Source organism: Mucor velutinosus (assembly GCF_035048745.1).
Source record: "Mucor velutinosus strain NIH1002 chromosome Unknown tig00001564, whole genome shotgun sequence".
Taxonomy (NCBI): Eukaryota; Fungi; Mucoromycota; class Mucoromycetes; order Mucorales; family Mucoraceae; genus Mucor; species Mucor velutinosus.
This window is the reverse complement of record NW_027041906.1, coordinates 2,911,431-2,934,424: the sequence shown is the minus strand read 5'-3', so window position 1 is coordinate 2,934,424 and position 22,994 is coordinate 2,911,431. Positions and strand designations below refer to the sequence as shown.

Sequence of the window (22,994 nt, the reverse complement as noted above, 5' to 3'; positions counted from 1 at the left end):
TCAAGAGTGTGCCTAATACAGCAAAATCTGAGCGCATTTGAGCTGCGTTTTCTCGCGTTCAAGGCCGTTTTAGATCGCCAGAATAGCACCAAACAATTACTCTCATCTGGCAGTTACTTTCTGACACCTTTGCTCAACTTTTTGGGGATCAAAAAATATGGACAAAAATCGACCAAAAAGCATGAGGTACCCCTCATGGTTTTCATTGAAAATCAAACGATTGCATTTTTAACCTTGATAATGAAGACTTTTGCTATGGTATATATTAATTCAAAATGTTTCTATCGATCTAACGTAACCCCTAAAATCATCTTTGTGAGACTTTGATATGGGAAATCTCGACTTTTTGGCCAGAAACCTCATTTTATATTTTCGCAAATTACTCGATAAATTTATTCAAGACAATTATGTTACTTGGTACTATTGGATGCGCCTTGAAAAGTACTTCAAGAATGTATTAGGAAACATCGGGTGAACACCACAATTTATATAGTCGAATATCACAAAATAGTTCGATCAAGTCGAGAACCATCAAGTTTTGGTCAATCTGGAACAGACAAAGAGTCTGGGTTTTAATTGATTTTGGCTGGTGGGGCCAGCTGGCAAACTCAATGCCCTTTTCATAGGGCAATACCGTAATATACGCCCTTGAAGCGTATGGAAAGTAGATGGCAACTCATAACACTATCGTTCATTATGCTATTTTCTTGCATTTTATATTTAATAACGTTAATCTGAACATTGACGATTCATGGGCTGCGTAAGATGTCTGCAGTAAGTAGTGAAATCTCTGAGGCTCCTAGACGTCGTTTAAAGAAAACATTGACAGCATTGAGCAGAGGAAAGAGGGTAGAAATATCTGACGTTTTTGCTGATTGATTGTAAAATCATTAATCATATATGAGCCAGGCTTGACAGATGCCTAGAAACTCAGTTTCCATACTAGTGTTGTAAAAGTGTCTAAGGACTGAACGTTTATTATGATACGATATGTAATCAGGTATACAAACCATACCGCAACTACTCATATGCAATCCATTTTGTACAGTCCCTTGATAATGGCCCTACCGATTTGTCTCTGCGCCAACCCTCCTATGCTCGGCCATGCATTCTGTATCGCAAAGTGCGGCTACATCTACGACTTTTCGTTGAAAGGATGTCTTCCAGCTGCTGTGGGCACGTTTTTTTTGGCTGTCTCTTCACATTTCTGTCGGTAAGGAAACTGAGCCTTGGTAGACTGATTCAAAAGGTGTCAACCAAGGTACAAAAGACATTTGATGCCATGTCAAAAGCCACCAGTAAAGGAGGTCTCAAAATGGCCCTTTTGATACGTTTGTGCCCTCTTCCTTGGCAAGTATCTAGCTCTGTTTTATCATTCTGTGATTCGGTCAGCTATAAAACCTATTGTTTAGCAACGTTATTTGCACCCTTAAAAACAAGCTTGGAGGTTTGGATTGGATCACAATTAGCGGCATTGACTAATGCTACCTTACCTCCTGAAGCTCGCAAAGTTGCAATGATTACAGTGGATATTTGGGTGTATCGGTTGACCATAGGGAAGGTTAAAGAGATGCAAGGTCGCATTTACGTTGACAACGAGGACCAGATGGCCTTTTTAAACTATGAAGAGGAAGATAATAATGAGCTGTAATCGTCATTGGTGAAAGTGCTAGCTATCGTGTAGATTTCATGATTCTGAGCGATAATTTCTTTTCCATCAACAAACTACATATCGAAACTATAAAAAGAACTTTAGCATAACCTCTGAAGCAAAAAATCCTGTGATTTGAATAAATTGTCATTACCCTTACCAAAAATAATATAAGCTAGCACTTCCTGGGCTTATTTACCTTGAATGAAGCGAACATACATTGAAAATTATTTAATTCCGGGTATCACATATGAATATGTAGCAGCTAGTTTAACTATTGTCATAGCCAAACTTTTTACATTTTGCAAATCTAGAAATAAATAATCACCACATGCATAAAGCCTCTTTGCAACCGAACTCAGAAGAGGCTATTTCATTTATCCTAGCACAGCCATTAGAAAATATAAAAAGGCAAATAGCTCCAGAATTTATGAAGCATACAGATGTTGGCAACCGTTAACAACTTGTACTTTATGGTATTTCCTACATCATATCTAATTCTGATTTCTACTATAATATAGATCGGTCGTACTCAACGATCAATGGCTTTAAGTATACAAGATCTATCCGAGAGGCAATATGGAGGCTAACCAGGTCTTGTTTTCATCAGAGGCGCACAATCTTTTAGTGTGTATTCCAATTCGAATTTAGATTTCGCTGTGACCCCATAATACAAAACCTGTTAATTACGAGCACTTAAGCGTAACAGGTCGATGGATCAGATGTTGGAAAGTGTTATATTCAAAACCACTTGGTGCTAACTTGCTTTGTTGTGGTATGGCAAAGGTTTAAAACTGTGTTGCGCATTTTACGAAAAGGGAAGAACAGCTATTTCAAAGTCTAGGTTGATGGTAAACCCTTTATATTAGGACCATTATATACCAAGTTAAGAGCTTGCTAAACATATACTTTTAGTTGCTATTATATTGATTATCAAATAAGTAAGTGAATGAGATATAACGAAACCACTATAGAAAAATCAGTGTTTCGACGCCATTATAGGTACAACTGCCAATTCAACTAGGCTTCTTCTCTATCAGTAGCTAAATGTGGTTTCCCATGGTTTGCTCTACAAAATGAAACCTCGTTTTGGCTTCTACGATGCTTCCTTGTAAAAATTGGTTTTTTGACCCTCAAAATGGAGGTTACAGTAGTGGCAAGCACACGTCTTTCTTTAATAATAGCACCGAGACGTCCATGCGGCGCTCAACTCTGGTAAATAATTTTGGGCGTAGAATGGCTGATAGCAATACACTGCAAGGATTTCATATGCCCCATTGTAGCAAACGCTAGCCTTGATCCGATCGATTTTGGACGGTTTTGGTTAGGGTCGACCTAATGGGCACTGCAAATCCGCGAGAGCTAATACTACGACTTCAGCTGAGATTTTAAACCATAGATGCTTTTGGGTCTGCACAATTGATAATGCTATAAGTGGGGTAGTGCAGCTTCAGTAATCATTTCTCTTAAAAAACCTCCAAAATATAGTATGAAAACATAGGCTTCTTATTTGAATATAAATTGTAAATACACTATCAAGATTGGTATCATTCTAAACAAATTTTTATTCTGCATCAAGTTACGTGGCTAATATGACTCTATCGTCAATAATTGGACCACTTCTCTGCTTAAAGTTCATAAAATACACGATTCTGAGAAAAAATCATGAAGGGAACGTACATTGAAAGCCAAAAGCCCTCACAACCTGACAGATTCAAAGTAAAGCTATCGAATGGTCTCTGTCTTAATTGACTATAATGCGTCTTTTTTTGAGATAAGATCAGTTTTTTTTCGTGCAAAATTGGCCAAAATCGGCCGTCTTTGGATAAGCACCAAGATCAATGCAATATGAGCTTGTTGCTTCAGATGTGCACTTCATGATCCACGCTATAAGACACATGCATATATCCGAGATACTAGCTACAGATACTTTATGTACTACAGACTTGTATTATATATGAGACATGCTGTAGACATGCATACAATATGCTATAGACATACCATATATCCAGATACATGCTAAAGATGTATGCTCAGTGATATACACTTAGATATGTACTACCGATATAGACTAAATAGACTGTACCTATCGGATACATGCTACTAGATCGATGTTATCCTTATAGAAAGGATAGATCAGGGTACTTTGGATAAGAGTCTAAATATTCATCCAGACAGAACTAAATCATGATTAGCTTGCTGGAGTTGTCTTTTAGCATGATTAGACATTAGTTGATCTGAGTTGACTTATTTGTTAATCTAATTAATAGAACTTTTATCCATTGTTATAGTATATAAGAAGGATCATCTACCTGGCCAGTAGAGAGACTTCAGTTTACTTTACACCTGTCAGTTTGATAATAAAATATACCTTTATCAAGTTGACATTACTGTTTTTTTATTCTTTTTTTCTCCGTGAATTTTTGTCTATCAAGCCTCAGACTCCACACTAGCCATTTTCAAGCACGAAGAACTCATGCCACAACGCGTTTTAAGCGCTTGGAAAAGCACCAAACGGCTCCTCTTGGCCACGCTTTACTTCCTGATGCTTTATCTCAATTTTTTTTTGGGTGGTTGCAAATTCATAAAAATCCTCGTTTTTCCATGAGTATTAGCAAGGGAAAATTCTTGAAAATCAAACGATCGCGTTTTTCACCTCAAAAATGAAGGCTTTTTCTACAATATATATTAGATCAAATTGATTGTAAGGATGAAATGCAACATTGGAAGCTCTTTCTATGAGACTTGTATATGCTAAATTTTGATATATTCGCAGAAAACCTGTTTTCATATTTTCGCAAATTGCTCATTATTTTCGGTCTAAAACTGAATGTAATCAGCACCATTCGATGCAGCTTTTTTAGTTCTTTAAAGACGTATTAGAAAGTTTAGTGTGACAACGACAGTTTTCATAGTCAAATTCAGCAAAAAGGTTAGAAGGATGTGAGATCAAGACCAGTTTGAACACGAAAATACCACTGCACAATTTCAAACTAAATTGCCGCATTTACGGCTGCTGCGGTACAAGGCTGAGACTAAATCTACTGGACGTGACGTCGGATAGGGTGCCCTCTCATCTTTCCATGCCCTCGTTTTTTTTCCCTTTGGCACAACGCATGTAGTATCAAACCATACTGGTTTTGGAATCCTTTTGAATGAAAATAACACTCTGGCTTCTGATAACAAGGTCTTGCACTGTTAAAAATGCTTGATACTGCTTCTTTGAAGTGGAATATAGTAGGTACAATTCGATAACGAGCACTGCAAGGCGTAGAATTAACACCAATTGTATTTGTTTGTTAGGTTTGGTTATTCTTCTTCCTGTTAGACGTGGGTGTTGCTGCCATTACTTCTCGTCTGTTTCTGTTGTTTGCTTCTTTGGTTTAATATGTCTGGTAGCTGCTTCTTTGGTTTCTATCTCTGGTGGCTGCTTTGTTAATCTTTGCCTGGTCTCTGGTGTCACTCGTTCTTTGGTATTTTCACACTGTTGTTGTTGCTGCTGTTGTTGCTGATAGTGTTGCTGATAGTGTTGCTGCTGGTGTTGCTGCTGCTGGTATTTCTGATGATACTGCTGCTGCTGTTGCTCATGGTAATGCTGCTGATGGTGCTGCTGCCGCTATTCTGGTTTCCTTTGGTCTACTATCTGTGGTGTATGTTCGTTCTCTGGTGTATCTCCGGTGGCTTCGTATTCTCTGGTCTATCTGTGGATGTGGTAAGTGGTAAGTAGCTTCTTTCCTCTGGTCGCAATGATATAAAACTTCTTTGAACATTTATATCATGGCTTCCTTTCTCGTGATAATGCATTCATGATGTTTGCCTTGTTGCGCTTTTTTCTTCTTTTTCTTTTGTTGGTAGTGTTTCCTCTGTAGCTTTACATGAAACAATATTAGTCGTTATGTTGTATTGCAAACTTATAATACCATTGTTGCTTTTGCAGTTGTGCGTATTTGTGCCATGTTGCTTTACATCCGACTATTACTACCATGCGCGTTGCTCATGTATGCGTTTTTCTTGCAACAGCAACGAGCTTTGTTGGACATCTTTGAGGTTGTGTTTGATATGCTTTTTTTTTGACTCGCTTCGTGTGAGTGTCTCTTTTTTGCCTGCATACTACTACATTCCTATAGTAGTATGTTCGTTTCTTCATTATTTTTATTATTGTTATGTTTCTTTGAAGCATACCTTTTTTACGTTGTGTGGATGTGCCTATCCCTGAAGCTCAACAAGACTTTATCCGAGGCTAGGAGGTAGATAGGCCGCCTCCACTTGGTTATCGCTACTTACTTTAGTGATGATTGAGGGTCTCAATGCCAGAATCTAAAAGCTAGATGGTGTAAGTAAGGCATGCTCTAGCACCTGAGGGAGATTTGATGATAGTAACAGCTATATTGCTATATATAGCGGCGCTTAAAATTTTGCCTCACATCAAAACAGGGGGAAACCCTCGCAAATTTTTTTTAGGTCAGCGGAGTTTTTAAGCAATCTGATTGGCTCAGAAGTTGAAGTGGCGAAGGGTTACAACTTGTTGATTTCCTACTATTGATCTATCAATAAATATGATTTTGTGTTTGTAGTAAAAGGGTATCTAAATGGATACAATTTAAGTTCTTCTTTATTCAGAGATAAGGCAAGATGCAATTATTCGATCTGGCATATAAAAAAGTTTTATGCAAGGAATATTCTTTAACAATTTCACTATTTTGTGAGGAAAGCTTCATAATAAATACTACTCCAGGACAGTAGTGGTGTTTGTATTGTTGCTAAAAAAGTATTACTCTGGCCAATCCACTACCGGAGAACCGTTCTAATTGTTGAAAACTGTAGTGCAACGCTATATGCTTTAAGATGTGGTATACCTTTTCCTCGGCCATAAATGCATAAGGCTATGATAGATTTATTTGATTTCACAATATCTTTGCAGACGAATTGCCTGTATGAGCCCAATGAATCTGTCAGACAGTTGCAGTTGTATCACTTGCGGCATTGATGTTGGGCTGCTACCTGCGATAGAAAGACGCCCTAACAAAAGTAATTTCGATTTCGAGATTGGGGCCATCCCAACTCGAATTTTGAAATGTTGATGCTAGAGCTTTGAAAGTAGCATGTTCCTATGAGAACCTGTTGTCTACAGGTGGTTACGAGTAATAGATCAATGGATGCAATATTTTGAAACGCTGTATTGAAAACTGCTTGGTTATAACTAGCTTCGTCGTGATCTAGCAAAGTGTTGTTGTTGAAAATAAGAAATGATAAGCCAATTTTGACTAATGAGCTCCATATGAAAACCTGTTAATTACCAGTAGTTCCAAGTAATGGATCGATAGATGCAAAGTTGGGAAACGTTGTATTCAATATTGTCTGTTAATATTTTGCTTCACTGTAGTTTGGCAAACGTGCTAAACTATGATGCGCATCTCACGAAGAAGGGGAAGGGGGAGGAACAGCTTTTTCGCGTCTCATGTTGATGCTAAAGGCTTCATATCAGGAAGGTTATATGCTCACTTTGAGGGGTTATCAAGCATATAAAGACGCTTTTAGTCGTTACATTGGTTACCAAATAACTAAGCGAGTACAGTTTAACGAAACCAAATTGTAATCCTTTGGCAGACTCAGTCTTACATTTTGACATAATAACACATTCTTTTGTATATGTTTTTTCAAGCGGTCGACTGTAAAGCTATGTCTCTACATGCGATATGATATTTGTACTTGAAATGAGCAGTGCAGCTTGTATTTCTAACGATACTTCTGTAGTGTAATGGTGGCAACGATGATGTGCTTTAGCATGGCATTGATTTGATCTTGTTGCTGTTGACTATGCGCTATGATTTTCACAACAGCAGCAGCAGCAGCAATTTGAATGCTGTTTGCGCAATCACGCAATCCATGTTGAGATGTAGTGGTAGTAGCCGAGGGTTGGAGGTCATATTGTACAAATCCTGCTCTGTTTATTTAATCATGTTTCTGGTAATATTTATGCAGATCTGTAAATGCCTAGGTAAGAAAATATCAAGCGTTATCATGATGATACTAAAAATATGATTGACTCAGAGCATCTAGTCTATGAATGCCCGTCTATGGAAAAGACATGTATGCACTCTTGATAGACGATGGATGAATGCATACGCACACATCACTTTGTACCAGACAAACACTGATCATTGTATTTGTGATGACAGTTGCAAAAGTGTATTACTGTATATGCAATGGATTAAAGGAGAGAAAGAAGGCCAAGAAAACAAGCAAAATTAAGATTATATACAAAATTGCTACAAAGGCTTTACTGAGACCAACCCAAGAACGCCCACCAAGCAAGGCCAACAGTGAAATAGACAATCAGGTAGAACAAGGCCATTTGGAAGCCCACGATGAACCACTTTGATCTTGCAACATAGCCAGGTACGTAGTACATGGCCGCCGTGCCAGTAGAAAAGTTGGTCATGCAGCCTCCCAGTGCACCAAAATACGATAAGAAGGCAGTCAATATCATGGGTTGAGCACCCAATGCGTGGCCAGCATCCAGAAATGTAGCTACGAAAGCGACAGTATGAGCACTCAGCGAAGAGAACATGAATGTTGTCAGAAAGTAGGAGATGGCAAGACTAGGGACAGGGGGCAAATTGAAATGTTGGATAGCAAAAGAAATCTTATGTCCAAGAAACGAGGATGCTCCTGCTTCTGAGAGCTGCTGAGCGATAGTAACAAATCCTCCCAGCCAAAAGAGTGTGTCCCACTAAGAGAAGAGTATGGTGAGTTTCATAGGCCAACTTGGCATGACGCATCAATGACTTACTGCATTCGTATTACCAGATACATCCTTCCATGTAATGGTACCCATATGTAAGAGAGAAGCAATACCAAGTAATGCAACTAGTGTAGCGTCCAAGTGCGTCATTTCTGATGTTACCCACAAACCAAGACATCCCAACAGCACAACACAGAGTTGCTGTGTAAACTATTAGCACATTTACCTCTACCTGATGCATTGATACGTACCCATTCTTTGACAGAAACAGGGCCCATTTTGTGCAATTCTATCTGAGCATGTTGAATCACATTTTCGCCTCCTCTTGCATGCTTTCCCCTTGTCGGAGTGTCCGTATTCAGGCCTAAACTCCAGCGAATAATTAGAGGGATGCAGAGAGCACAGAAAAGAGACGGTACAATGCTGCCTTGAATCCAAGTCATGAAGCCAAAGTTAATTTCAGGAAACAATTGGTTTGCCTTTGCTACAACAATGGGATTTGCAGCCATTCCTGAACATACAAAGAGGTAAGCATCACTCTTAACTTTTGGGATGTGCTATAATGCATAGTTGCATACATCTAAAATTAAGATTAGCTTACCTGTAAGGTACATGGAGGCAGATAAAAGATTTGCATGGTTGCCAACCAGGATCAAAAAGGCACCAATCTCAGGATTTGTATCTGGTGTGGATCCCAAAGTAGTAGTAATTGAATGGACAACAGGCAACACAATGCCTCCGCCTCTAGCCGTATTACTAGGAATGAATGGTGCCAAGATGAGCTCTATAAAGGAGGCTTTAGCTTTTAGCAGTCAATGGGTTTAGCAATAAGGCATGTACCTGATATCACGATAGCATAGGCAAGGCCTAGTGTGTGTTTGCCAAATACCTTGATCATCACCAAGGACACTCGCCGTCCAAGATTGGTCACTTGCACAGCTTTGCCGAGATGAAAGGCAGCGAAAATAAGCCAAACCACAGAACTCGAGAAACCCTCCAAAGACTGCTTGAATGATTCTTTGCCTGCTTTGCACTCAAACAGATCACCCGTCAGAGGGTTCGTCTCACCGCACAATCGACACTCTGTTAGGAAGCCTGTTGCGTGATCCACACATTCAAAAGAATGTGTCAGAGCCAACAAGATCAGGCCAGTCAATACTAGCATGGATATATCGACAGATGTTGTAATCAATGCAAAGATACAACTACAAACAAGCACGTCAATACACGGCGCTTTCTTCTGGTTTGGTTGCTGTGTGCGTACCTGGAAAATACAGCGAGCAAATGGATAGCTGTCAAAGTGAGTTCTTCGCTGGGTGTAACACCAAACCAGATTGTTGCACCGAGCAGCAGAGACGGTAATAAAGCAAATGTTCTGTTTTTAGATAATTTTGTCCATGTAGAATCTAGATTTTCAGATGGATCTATGAGTTGAGAGTGCCTTAAACTGCTGACACTGCCAATCATTACCTTTCTTCACCGCAATGTCATTCGACGACAGCAATGCAGTGATCTCTGTTGCTGGAGGGAGGTTATCGCGGGAATTGATGTCCACATCAATTGCTTGATAATGACTGACCATGATTTTTAGAAAAGAAGAGAAATACAAAAAGAAATCCAGAAATGAAATGCTAGCTCATATTTAAGCAAATGAAAATATGCAGTTAATACGTTTGCCACAGAGTATAGAAACAGAGGAGATGCAGGGGAGAGACACTGGAAAGCGAAAGTTTAGAATAATCCCTGCTTTCAAAAAACAAACGTATCATGTAATAGCCATCATGGTTCATTTGGTTGTTCAATTCTAATTGACCCTTACACAGTGACACAAATAATGAAATTGAGGAAGTTATCCGCATGGATTCGTGTTACTAAGAAGTATTATTTTTACAACCTTTTAATGATATAAACTTGCATATTCTTTCTTTTTCATCTTTCTACAAGAAAAACAAGATGCAGCCATCTGTGCATGCACCCATTTTACAACGGAAGCATTCAACTGCACATTACTTTACGAACGGCACAGTGTATATTCTTGGCGGCATTGAGTTGGACGCCTTGACAAATAACCACTCTTTGATAGCCCTGCGTCTCGACAAAAAGAATTTTTCCCTTCATTCCAATGCACCAGCAGCAGCAGACTCGCCTGATTTTGACTATCCAACCATTGCTGGCCATACCTCCCATGTAGTGAATGATGCTATCATCTCTGTTTTAGGCCTGCCATTACTGCAAGATCAAGCAGCATCTCCTTTGCCCCTCGTCAGCCTACCACCCTCGGCTCAACCACGTCTCAATATTACACACTTGCCAAATCCGAGATATCTCCATACATCTGTCTTACTTAATCAGACCCTCCATGTCATTGGTGGAAAAGACGCAACAACACACGAACAGGTCAGTGATGTGATGTGGAGCTATTCGTTTGCTTCTCGATCCTGGACACACCAACAACGAGCTGCTAAACACAACAGTATGTCGGGCCATATTACCATTGTGTACCACCAATGGTTGATTTCTTGTTTTGGGGAGAATACAAACAGTCAATTGATTTCGCAGTGTACTTGGTTAGATACAGTCAGCTTCGATATCACTCAGCAGCAGATATCACCACAGATTGAAGAATGGCCGACTGCACGTAAATATGCAAGTATGACTTCACTCACCAGCACCACACATGTCTTATTTGGTGGTCAAAATAACACTGCTATCCTCGACGACATGTGGTTCCTGGATATCAATGCACCCTTCGATATGAAATGGACCAAAACCAACACACTGACAAACTATAAACGATCAGCCCACGCAAGTGCATTGATAGATGAAAATGTGATATTGTATTACGGAGGACAGGATAGTCCCTCTTCTTTAGCAGCCGACCCAATTTACTTTAACATCACTAATAAGGAATGGATGCTCGCTACAAATCAAAATTCAAACCCTCAGACAAACTTGGGTGTTGATCTCGATAACAACTCGACTGGACAAAACGAGCGAAACGGGATCAGCGGCGGCACCATTGCTGGCATTCTGATCGGTATTGCTTGTATTCTCGGTTTAGGCATTGCCTATTTTGTGTGGAGAAGAAGAAATCAACGTCGTCGTCAAAATCTAAATCAGAGCAGAGCTGCAAGATTCAGTCAATCTCCACCATCACAACAACACTATCCAGAAAAGACTGCCAACAGATCATCCGCTTTTCATTATACTTCATCTTCTATTGTAGATGACGATAACGAGAAGAACACTCATAAGCTTCAAGGAGCTGGACTAAAAGAAGGAGGAGCCAATTTCATCAGTCTCCCTGAACTAGCACTCTACAATAATAGTAACCGCATTAGCACCATTTCTCTTGGTACTGAATTTCACTTTTCAGCAGAAGAGTACCGTCGTCAATCACATCATTCTACAGCCTCCTCTGCTGTTGCTGCTGCTTCAGCTTCATCATCGTTAGGACTACAGCACACTATACCCAAATTAGAATTCAACGATCATAGCACTACCACTAAAAGCGATACATCCGACAGCAACAAGTATGAACTGGAGCCACAACAGCTTCAAATGGAGCCATTGACAGAAGGAAAATCAGTCAGCTATAAACGAAGAGGAAGCACTGGATTCAATCGACTTACACTGAACCTCTTTGGCAGTAGTAGTAACGCAGCAACAGACCCACGGCATCCCCAAGACACCAAGAAAAATCGAAGCTCCAGCCTATTCCAGCTGCGATCCTCTCGTTTACTACAACCAAACACACCAACAACGCCCAACATGACAGACAACCGTTATCCTCACCTGCAATCTCGAGTCTCTCTCAGTGCAAAATCGGTTTCCTCGGTGCAATGGGTCGGATTCAATGATAATATGGATGGATGGCGTGACAGTACAGGATCATCACTGCACTTGGCAGTGACAAATGCGCAGAGATCAAGCATGTACCATAGCGACAGTAGCGCACAATCCACGCCAAAGAGCCCCATGTTTCCTCAATATCTAAAAGATTCAGCCATACAACATCAGATGTTTGGGCAAGAGAGCAGCACACGATCATCGCCTGACATGAGCAAGCATTCTTCAACAGCAACATCAGACATGAAAAATCAAATTGTGTAGGCAAAATTAATCACTCAACGTAGAAACAAGAGATACACAGCTCATCATACGTGATCGCTTAATAAATACACACAAAGTTTTCTGGTTGTTGTGCAAAGCAATTCTTGATCTGCAAAACAAAAACTTGATATTCCGCATTGAGATTCGCATTTGGATGAGCAACTTATTGCAAATGTCCTTATCAGATGTAGAAATTTGCAACTGAGACGCCAGAAAGTAGTTGGACTAGACTTAGCACTCTTTATTTCGTAATCGTCTTCTTGTTAACTCCAAAGCATAGACTGCCTTCATGAGGAAGGCATTTTGGCAGCCAAAATCATTTAATCTTCGGTATCGATTTTTTCGCTGGAAATGGGAATTTTTTGATCAAATTTCGACTTCTTTGAACTATTTTGCGAGGTTCGACTATATAAAATGTGATGATTCCTTCAGACATCCTTAAGCTTTCTTGGTGTACTTTTCAAGGCGCATCTAACGGTAATAATTAAAAGTTGTGTTTTGGCCAAGCTTATGGAGCAATTTATAATTTCATAAATTGAGGGTTTTGACGAAAATGTCAAGATTTTACATATGAAAGTATCATAAACATAGCTTCACAGGGTGCTTTGGATTGAGACAAACATTTTGATATAATATATGTCATAGCAGATGCCTCCATTTTGCAGGTCAAAAACGCGATTGTTTGATTTTCGGCAAAATCCATGAGGTATCTACTCATGCTTTTTGGTTGATTTTTGACGTTCCCAAAAAAGTTGAGCAAAAGTGTCAGAAAGTAAGTGCTAGAAGAGAGCAATCGTTTGGTGCCATTCTGGCAGTCTAAAACGGCTTCTAACACGAGAAAACACAACTACAATGCACCTAAATTTTGCTGTGATTTATCTATTTTTTTAATAGTTAAAGGTATACAATTATGCTGTCTACCAATATATGAATTGCTTTCATTGGTACAGATGTGTAGCTTGCATTAATAGCAGATTCTCTAACAAAGCCAGGTTAATTACAACCATTGCTTGTCTAAATGCCGCACTCAAAACCGCAGATAATGCAATTTGTGCTTTTCTTTTGATCTGGATTGAAGAAACTCACGAACATTTACAACCATTGCCTACAAGGCCTTATCCAGGCACTACTTTTCACAAAGATGATTGATCATATCATATTGCGAATCAAAGTTCACCTCTTGATGAATCGTGTTTGATTGAATTTTTTTTACAGATGCTGAATGAAACTCTCTCTCTCTCTCTCTCTCTCTCTCTCTATTTCCTTAATGACTGATAAATTATATCGCATGCCACTGGAGATATGGATCAATGCATTTCAACATTGCAATACAACAGATATGTGTCAGTAAAATCAGCCTATTTCAACACTGCATTCTTTGCGGCATTGATTGACGCAGCTAAGAGCTTGAACGACACAAATCTCAGGCTCAAGAGACTTCCTTCATCAAAAACGACAAGATATACGATGGATGTTACACCAATGCAGCTCACATTTTCAGCCAACCTCTCAGAGAGTTGAAAATTCTACACACAATTCTTTTATCATGGACATCAAGAGCTTCAATCTTCCATCTCAAGTATTTGCGCATTAAATGGTATACCACACAATATAACTGCTAGCTTCAAATACAGTTATATCAGGTATAAGCGAGGATTACGGTGCTTCAATGGTAGCGGAAACCAGCATAAAAGACATCGAGATGCTCCATTTGGATATCGCATTAGATTAACAGTTATCAAGTACTGTATTAAGAGACATCCTGGAGCATCTCCGAACAATGCTTAATGACCGCTACAGCGTTTATAAGCTCTTTGGATGTACTAATGCCTGGAACTCAACGTGTACCTGACAATGCTTACTTTTTACCATATTCTCGACAACTCTCCCATTTTGAAGCACTTGGAACTCGAGATACAACGATACAGTATGGAGATATTATTGCAAACGCCTAATGGTAGACGCTGAAAATTGAATTTACTGAAATCGACACTCAAGTGCTGCCCTAGATAGGTCAGCGACCACCTTATTTGCATCTGTAACTGTTCAATGCTCGATGAGCAGCAACAACATCAAGACCATGGGCACATCAATAGATCACACAGTTCTCTCGCCTTCTTATACGTAGCAGTTGATGGTGAAACATTTTCTGATGTGGATCGCTTGGGAGATGTGCTGAAAAACGGTTATACTTACCAAGTCTGTGCTTTTGAATAAAAATCGAATGACATACCATGGTATTGTCTCTCAAAAAGGACGAGAAAGACGGAAGGTAGCCAATACATATGATTCAAGTGTTGTAGCTAGCAGCGCTACTAACGACTCTTAAAAAGAGCAATCAAAACTAGATCAAAGTAAATGCTCTAGCTCTATCTTGCTGATCAAGCTGTTAGTGATACATCATCAACGTTAACTTGATGTGAGGACTTAAATTCCTCAACTTGGGGTAATATACTAATGATCAATGCCACTCCAATCAACTCCGGTTCAATATCTCGCACCATCATGACGCTGAGGTCTTGTCACTCACACATTGCAAAGCAACATTGCAACGCGCGGGCACTTCCCACATTGCCAATTGTATAACAAAGGGTCTGAATTAATTCCCTTTTTCTCTTTCTTTTTCCTTTTTGCTGTTTGTCAACATAAAATCCTTCTTTATATAGTAAGTTTTCATTAGTTGTAGCATGCACCCTTTCAGTGAGTAACAAGGATATAGTTACGCGATAGCAATTTACAACGAGAAGGCGGCGCATTAAGAAAGAGGGGAAATTTTATACAGATATACCATTCAAACAACTACAACAACACACAAAATGAACATGCTATGGCAGGCCTCGAGGAGGGGTCTGTCCTTTATTTACCTGCTCTTGATCAGTCTGTTATTATTAAAAGGGGTATCAACTCAAACTGTACAGAAAACAGGGTTCGATAAGACTCCAAACAAGTTTTTCTACTTCAAAGATTCACAGGTAAAGAGAGATGGAGGAAAGGGAATGGCTATTTTGAGAGAATGCTAAGCTCACTGTTTTTTTCAACAGGTTGTTCTTTGGCTCGATGCATCAGCACATACCCTATATCGTTCCGAGAATCAAGGCAAACAGTGGGAGAAAGTGAAAGATGTTGGTCAAGATGAGGCCAACTTCTTGTATGAACATCCCTTTGATAGCGATAGAGTAAGGCTTTTGAAAAATATAACGAATGCTTGGCGTGAGTACTTACGGTACGTAGGCTTATATCATTGGCAAAAGCAAAAGACATTGGAAGACAACCGATAAGGGAAAATCATGGCAGGAATTTTCTACACCTGTAGAGCCCGCTGCTGTTGGACCTCATCTCTCATTCCACGCTGAACGACCTGGTTATATCTTGTTCACCGGATTCAAGTGTAAATTGGGTTCTTGGACAGGTGTTGACTGTCATGACGAGGTAGGTTTGCTATATAATATGGCATCCAGTTTCCATGCTGACCGATCGCAATAGACTCATTACACACTCAACAATTTCGAAGAACTGACGTTATTGCGCACACACACCACCACCTGTATTTGGAGCTTATCCAGCCCTCGCTTTGAAAATGCTCCTGTTAAGGAAATCATGTGCGTTGAATCACCTACAAAATCTGGACTGACCAGCGTCTTGAACCCGGATGAATTCCGCCTCGTTCAGACTGAGGATTTCTTCCACACGGAGAAGGTCGTCGATTTCAACACGGGTAGACCAGTAAAGGGCGTCATTGCTGTCAGCGCCATCAATCGTTTTATTGTCGCTGTCGTCAAGCCATCACCCGACAAGTTGGATATGGTGTTTTACATTTCTCAAGACGGTGAAAACTGGCATGAAGCTATTTTCCCAGAAGGTGCTAATTTGCATGAAAAGTCGTTCACCATTGTTGAAAGTCCTGGCGCTTCTCTCATGATTGATGTACTGGGCGGTGGCACAGATCAATTTGGTTCCATGTATAAATCCAATTCCAACGGCACTTTTTTCATCAAGAGTCTGGAAAACACCAACAGAAATGTCATGGGCTATATTGATTTCGAGCGCATCCAAGGCGTGGAAGGCATTTTGATCGCCAATGTCATTATGAACCCTCGACAGGTAGAATCTCAAGGCGTGGGCAAGGAAGTGCGTACACGTATGAGTTTTGATGATGGCGCCAGTTGGAAGGATTTGGCTGTCGTAAAGGACATGAATGGTAACAATATGAGATGCTCAGACAGAGATTGTGCGCTTCATTTGCACTCGGTAACATCAAACCACAATACGGGGCAAGTGTCCTCTGCCGAGTCTGCTGTCGGTGTCATGATGGGCGTAGGCAACTATGGTGCCAATCTGCTGGAGTATGATGAATGCGATACTTTCCTATCAGAGGATTATGGTTTGACTTGGAGAATGGTCCGTGAGGGTGCTCACAAGTATGAATTTGGCGATATGGGTACTTTGTTGGTGCTTGTGGATGATGAAAAGGAAACTGATCATGTTTGGTGGAGCAAGAATCGTGGCCAAACCTGGTAAGTGTAAGGATCAGTTGAAGCATGCACAAAGCACTCAATCTCCACTTGTAGGGATAAACTCGATCTCGGTATCTCTATTCGCGCTCGCATGCTGACCACGGATCCAGAATCCTCTTCTCGCAACTTTTTGTTAGTCGGCAGCTCTGTTCGCTCCTCCTCGGATGCTAAAGTCCAAGCCATCCAACTCGACTTTGCCAACGTGTTCTCCCGCCAATGTGAACTGAACGAAAAGGATGAAAACAAGAGTGATTATGAACGCTTTGTAGCGCGTGATATCACCAGTGGTCCTGACTGTTTGATGGGTCATGAGCAGATCTTTTACCGTCGTAAAGCAGATCGTGATTGCTACGTGGGCCGTGATTACCAAGACCCCATTGTCGAACTAAAGGATTGTCCTTGCACGCGTGCTGATTACGAATGCGATTACAACTTTATGCGCAACCCAGATGGCTCTTGTACCCGTGTGGGTCCTGATCGTATCTCGGAAGACGTCTGTCGCTCCAAGGACGATTTCTATCCTGGGTCCAGCGGCTATCGTCTAATCCCTGGTAATACATGTGTTTTGGGCAACGGAACTCCTTTGGACGAGCCTGTGGACCGCAAATGCAGTGAGAATATTGCCGGTATCACTCCCAACCCTGCAACGCCTGGCCATGGTAATGACATGGCGAAACCCTCTGACGACACCATCTCCAAGTATACTATCGTATTCGATGATGATATTGAACAGTTTATATATTTCCGTGATTCTGAAGTTATTTTGATCCGTCTTCAAAATGGCGAGTTGTGGCGATCCAGCAACCAAGGTGTCAAGTGGGAGTCTGTGCTCAAGGAGAATGGCCGAGTGACTAACGTGGTCTTACATGAATTTGACAACCACCGTGCGTATGCCTTCTTGGAAGACGGTATTCACTTGACGGATGATCAAGGTGCTTCTTGGCGTACCATCAAGCTTCCATTGCCTCCCAGTCGTCGTACCAGCAATGCCCTGGATTTCCATCCTCAAGAAAGAGATTGGCTTTTGTTTGTGGGCGAATCCAACGACCCCGAACCTCATTCTGAAGCATTCATCTCTCGTAACCATGGCAACAGCTGGGATTCCCTCGACATGTATGTGGAAAAGTGTATCTTTGGCCGTGATTCCAAGTACGATATTGAAAAGGAAACCATCTTCTGCTCTGCATATGACAAGAATCGCATTGGGGGTGATTTGAGACTATTGCGCACCACGGATTGGGGCCGCACCACTGAATCCTACTTTGACAATGTGGTCGAGTTCTTTGTGGTAGAGGACTTTATGGCTGTCGCATCCAGTAACAAGGGCGATCTCACCCTGTTTGTCAGTGTCAATGGCAAGACATTTGCTGAAGCTCAGTTCCCTCCTGACCAATACATCAACCGCAATACATTTACCGTACTGCAATCTACCACTCACGCCATCTTGCTCAACATTTTCAAATCCACTGGATTTGGCACTGCTTACGGTTCACTCTACAAGTCAAATGAGAACGGCACGTTTTATCATCTCGCTCTTGATAACACCAATGGCGATGCTTCTGGATACGTTGATTTTGAAAAGATCCAAAGCGTAGATGGCATCATTCTTGCTAACCAAGTGTGGAATGCTGATGACTTGGTTGGCAGCCCTGAAAAGACCAAGAAGGTGCGCACCATGATCAGTTGGGATGATGGAGGCATCTGGCAGCCTCTTCAGCCACCCAAGAACTTTGATTGCTCCACCAAGGAATGCACGCTCAACCTGCACAGTCGCACAGATATTCATGGTCCTGGTGCCATCTTCTCTTCCTCTGGTGCTCCTGGTCTTGCTATGGGCGTCGGCAATGTAGGTGCTTCTATGAACGCCTACACTGAAAGCGACACTTTCTTGACCCGCGATGGTGGCCATACCTGGACCATGATCCAAGAAGGCGAGCATTTTTACGAGTTTGGTGATCAAGGCTCCATTTTGGTACTAATCAACGACGAAAAGCCTACCAAGGAGCTCTTGTATTCATGGGATCAAGGAGAAACGTGGCATTTCTTTGAATTCAGTGCGGATGAGATCCGTGTCAACACGCTTACCACAGACCCCAAGTCTTCCACGCTCAAATTTGTTATCATTGGTCATTCTCGCGGTGTAGAGCGCGCGCAAGTGGTGATTACGGTTGATTTTTCAGAAACCAAGCAACGCAAATGTGTGATTGACAAGCACAATGACGAAAAGAGCGACTTTGAGCGCTGGATTCCTAAAGATGACGATGGCGATGATGCATGCTTGCTCGGTAAAAAGACAGCGCACTGGCGTCGCAAGAAAGACAGAGTGTGTATCGTCAATGCGCAATTCCAAGAACCCGAAATCATTACTGAAAACTGTGAATGTCGTGACATTGATTTTGAATGCGAGTTTGGCTTCTGGCGCAATGAAGAGAACGAGTGCGTGTTCAAGGGACGTCATCCTGATAGACCACCTAAATGCGAAGCTGGAAGCACCTTTAGAGGACGCTCTGGCTACAAGAAGAACGCCAAGAGTACCTGTTCTGGCGGCATCAACCTCGAGGATCAAAAGGAATGGCCCTGCGGTACAACAGGCGGTATTCTCTCCAGCTCCACAGAGTTCACTGATCGTGTGGTAGACTACATTTACTTTACTGACACAGATCGTGTTATTGTACGTACGCAAGATGGCAAAATCTGGCGCAGCGACAATGATGGCTACAGCTGGAAGGAGCTATTCTCTGGACACAAGGTCATTGCAATCTACCAAAACCCTCACTTTGATCAACGTGCCTTCTTTATCACTGAGGGAACCACTCATTTTGTAACCAGCGATAAAGCATCCAACTTTGATGAAATCAGGACGCCTATTCCACCTCTCACCTATCTCTTTGGCTCTGTCATGAGTTTCCACAACGATGATCCTGATTATGTACTTTATTTGGGCGAAAAGAACTGCGACGCCCTTGCCAGCAACTGCCATTCGGAAGCCTTTTACTCTCGTGATCATGGTCGTAGCTGGGCCTCCATTGGCACCTACATGCGTAGCTGTATCTGGGGCAGAGAAGGCGCTATTGATGCTACTCACCGCAATTCTATCTTCTGTGAGCAGTACCGCGAGCAATCTGGCAACCAGTTGACTCTTGCTGGCAACACGGTTCAGTTTGTTTCCTCTCAAAACTATTTCCACGACAAGAAGGTTTTGTTTGAAGACATTGTGGGCGTCACTGTGTTTGGCAAGTACATGGTTGTTGCTGCTTCCAAGAACGGCGGCGCCAATCTTCGTTTGCACGTCAGTTTGGATGGTGATATCTTTGCTGCTGCCTCCTTTCCTGCTTCCTTTGACCTCTCTCCCGAGGCCTTCACTATCATGGAATCTGCCAACTCCATGTGGATCCATGTGTCGACCAACACACACAGAGGCAGTGAATATGGTACCATCTTTACCTCCAACTCCAATGGTACTTACTATGTCACTTCACTTGAGAATGCCAATCGCAATGAAATGGGTATTGTCGACTTTGAAAAGATGCAAGGCATTGAGGGCATTGCCATTGCTAATGTGGTGAGCAATCCTGGCCAAGCCAACAAGGGCGATCCCAAGAAGCTGGTGACTCGAAAGACGGCAGATGCTGGTGGTCATTGGAGCTTATTGGCACCTCCTCACAAGGACAGCAAGGGCCAAGCATATGACTGCCACGGTGCTGATTGCGCTTTGCACTTGCACTGTTACTCTGAGCGACAAAACTCGCGTGATCTGTTTAGTTTGTCCAGTGCAGTCGGTCTCATGGTGGGCGTTGGTAATGTCGGCACCAGCCTGTCTGCTTATCGTGATGGCGACATGTTTTTGACGCGCGATGCTGGCAAGACATGGAACGAAATTGAGAAGGGTGCTCATCTTTGGGAATTCGCTGATCAGGGTGCCTTGTTGATCTTGGTCGATAATGAACAACCTACTAACGTCCTCAAGTACACGACAAACGAAGGCATGACATGGAACATGTTTGAATTTGCCAAGCGCGGTGAAAAGGTCATTATTGAGGATATCATTACTCAACCTGATGGCACCAGCCAGAAATACGTCTTGTTTGGCTTAAAGAACGGCAAGTCTGTTGCTTTCCACGTCGATTTCAGCTCACTGCATCCTACAAAATGTATCTTGGACAGCGATCATCCCAATGATGACGATTTCGAGCTATGGAGCCCTGAAGATACAAGAGGTGAGCAGTGTCTATTTGGTAGAGAAACCAAGTATTTCCGTCGTATTCAGGACCGTGATTGCTACATTGGCGAAAAGTTGGTTCAGCCCAGAGAAATTGTGCGTAATTGTACCTGTACTGAAGAAGACTATGAATGGTAAAAGTTTGCCCTGAAAGCACTGAAACTACATCACATCTAACACCTCTAAATTATACGTAGTGATTTCAACTTTGTTCGTGATTCCAACAACAAGTGTGTTTTGGTGCCTGGATACTCTCCTCTGGAGCCTACGTGCGATGGTACGAGAGATTTTTACTACACACCTACTGGGTAAGTTGCGCATTCATGTATACACGAATACACGCTTACATGGCTGTTATTAGCTATCGTAAGATTGCTGCTTCCACTTGTCAAGGGGGCAAAGAGCTTGAAAAGATTGGTGCTGAGCAAATGTGGTGTCCTGGTGCCAGTCATTCAGGTGGTGGATGGGTTGCCTTCATTTTTGCACCCATCATCGCAGCTGGTCTAGTGTTTGCTGCACTGCACTACCGCAAACGTGGTGGATTTGGGTAAGTAAAAGAGAAAAAGCACATTAAAACTGTTACTCATCTATCATTCACACACATGTACAGTCGTATTCGACTTCCTGACGGCACGCAACAAATGGGTTCAAACTTCTTATCCAGCCCTATTATTACCAAGATAGCTGCTGCTGCTGTGGTTATTCCCGTTGCCATTATTGGCATCCTTTCCCGTATTCAATTACCTCGATCACTATCTGATATCAACTTGTTTAGTAATTGGCATTTACCCTCATTCATGTCTAGACGACGTGGTGGTGTTGGCTATACTGCTTTGGGTCAAGATGAACACACAGATGTTCTGTTAGAGGATTATGATGGATCAGAGGAGCATTTGATTGATGAGGCTGATGAGTTTGACGATGCAGATGAATTCTAAAACATCTACTCTATACACACGATGCTTGTTATCTTATAAAATTCTATACATGCTACATATCTTATGAATCTTGACTCTATTCGTTAAGGCTTAGCTATTCTCTATACTGTTGGGCGAAGAGTGCCTATAGATTGAATAAACATGATGACATGGAAAACAATGAAGCATCATTAAGTAATTTGTCATTCTAGAGCAAGACCAAGCATGTTCCTTGATTTGCTATCCACGGGAGCTTCTCAGAGATGATACACACGCTATTTCTCTTCTGTAAACTCTTTGTACGTAATGCATTGTTCAAATTATATTGCTATGACAGGTGTCTGTATAGAATTATTGCACTTTTAAGGCCGGAGGAGCCGATAGAGACTTTTTAGACAGTACAATTGCATCATATTGCTTTGATATGTCCAATGGTTGGTGTGAATAATGCATTGCAAACACCCTTTGACAAGGTATAGATATACAGGGCATTGTGCTATGGGTGAGAAATCTCCCATCATTTTACACCAACATGTATCTCAAACCAGCATCTACTCACATCGTTCTCATTTATTCTTCTGATTTAGAAGAAAAAGGACCACAGCTGTTATATGTCCATAAGCACAACCTTCCTGGTAACAACAGCATCGAAGGGTAGCATTTCTGTTTAGCCATGCCACAGGATATCACGAGAAAGCCCCATTCTATTATAAAGAAATTCAAGGGCCAGCTTCGCGATCAAAGAGAGTATGGTCAGACTGACATCACTTTTATATATTACTGCCCAGGAACGTTCAGCGGTCTGTGCCTATCTGAACCTCCTGTGCGAGCTTCA

General features: G+C 41.5%; 3 protein-coding genes across 3 annotated transcripts; 2 read left to right on the top strand and 1 right to left on the bottom strand.

Annotated features, from left to right (window-relative positions):
• Positions 1-7,931: 7,931 nt before the first annotated feature.
• DNAJC1 (DnaJ subfamily C member 1) lies at positions 7,932-9,978 on the bottom strand (the record flags this gene model as incomplete). Its single annotated transcript, XM_064830439.1, has 7 exons — positions 7,932-8,384; positions 8,445-8,597; positions 8,648-8,940; positions 8,998-9,180; positions 9,237-9,601; positions 9,661-9,802; positions 9,867-9,978. The coding sequence occupies 7 exons, from the start codon at positions 9,976-9,978 to the stop codon at positions 7,932-7,934; spliced, it is 1,701 nt and encodes a 566-aa protein (XP_064682941.1).
• A 371-nt stretch (positions 9,979-10,349) lies between these two features.
• Positions 10,350-12,509, top strand: ATC70_011244 (uncharacterized protein; the record flags this gene model as incomplete). The annotated part of the gene is made up of 1 exon (XM_064830438.1): positions 10,350-12,509. The coding sequence occupies one exon, from the start codon at positions 10,350-10,352 to the stop codon at positions 12,507-12,509; it is 2,160 nt and encodes a 719-aa protein (XP_064682940.1).
• A 2,816-nt stretch (positions 12,510-15,325) lies between these two features.
• On the top strand, positions 15,326-22,180 carry SST2_5 (AMSH/STAMBP protein ubiquitin specific-protease; the record flags this gene model as incomplete). The annotated part of the gene is made up of 8 exons (XM_064830437.1): positions 15,326-15,481; positions 15,551-15,685; positions 15,741-15,938; positions 15,993-17,023; positions 17,078-21,376; positions 21,440-21,550; positions 21,604-21,789; positions 21,853-22,180. 8 exons carry the CDS (start codon positions 15,326-15,328, stop codon positions 22,178-22,180), a joined length of 6,444 nt encoding a protein of 2,147 aa, XP_064682939.1.
• Between the last annotated feature and the right edge of the window lie 814 nt (positions 22,181-22,994).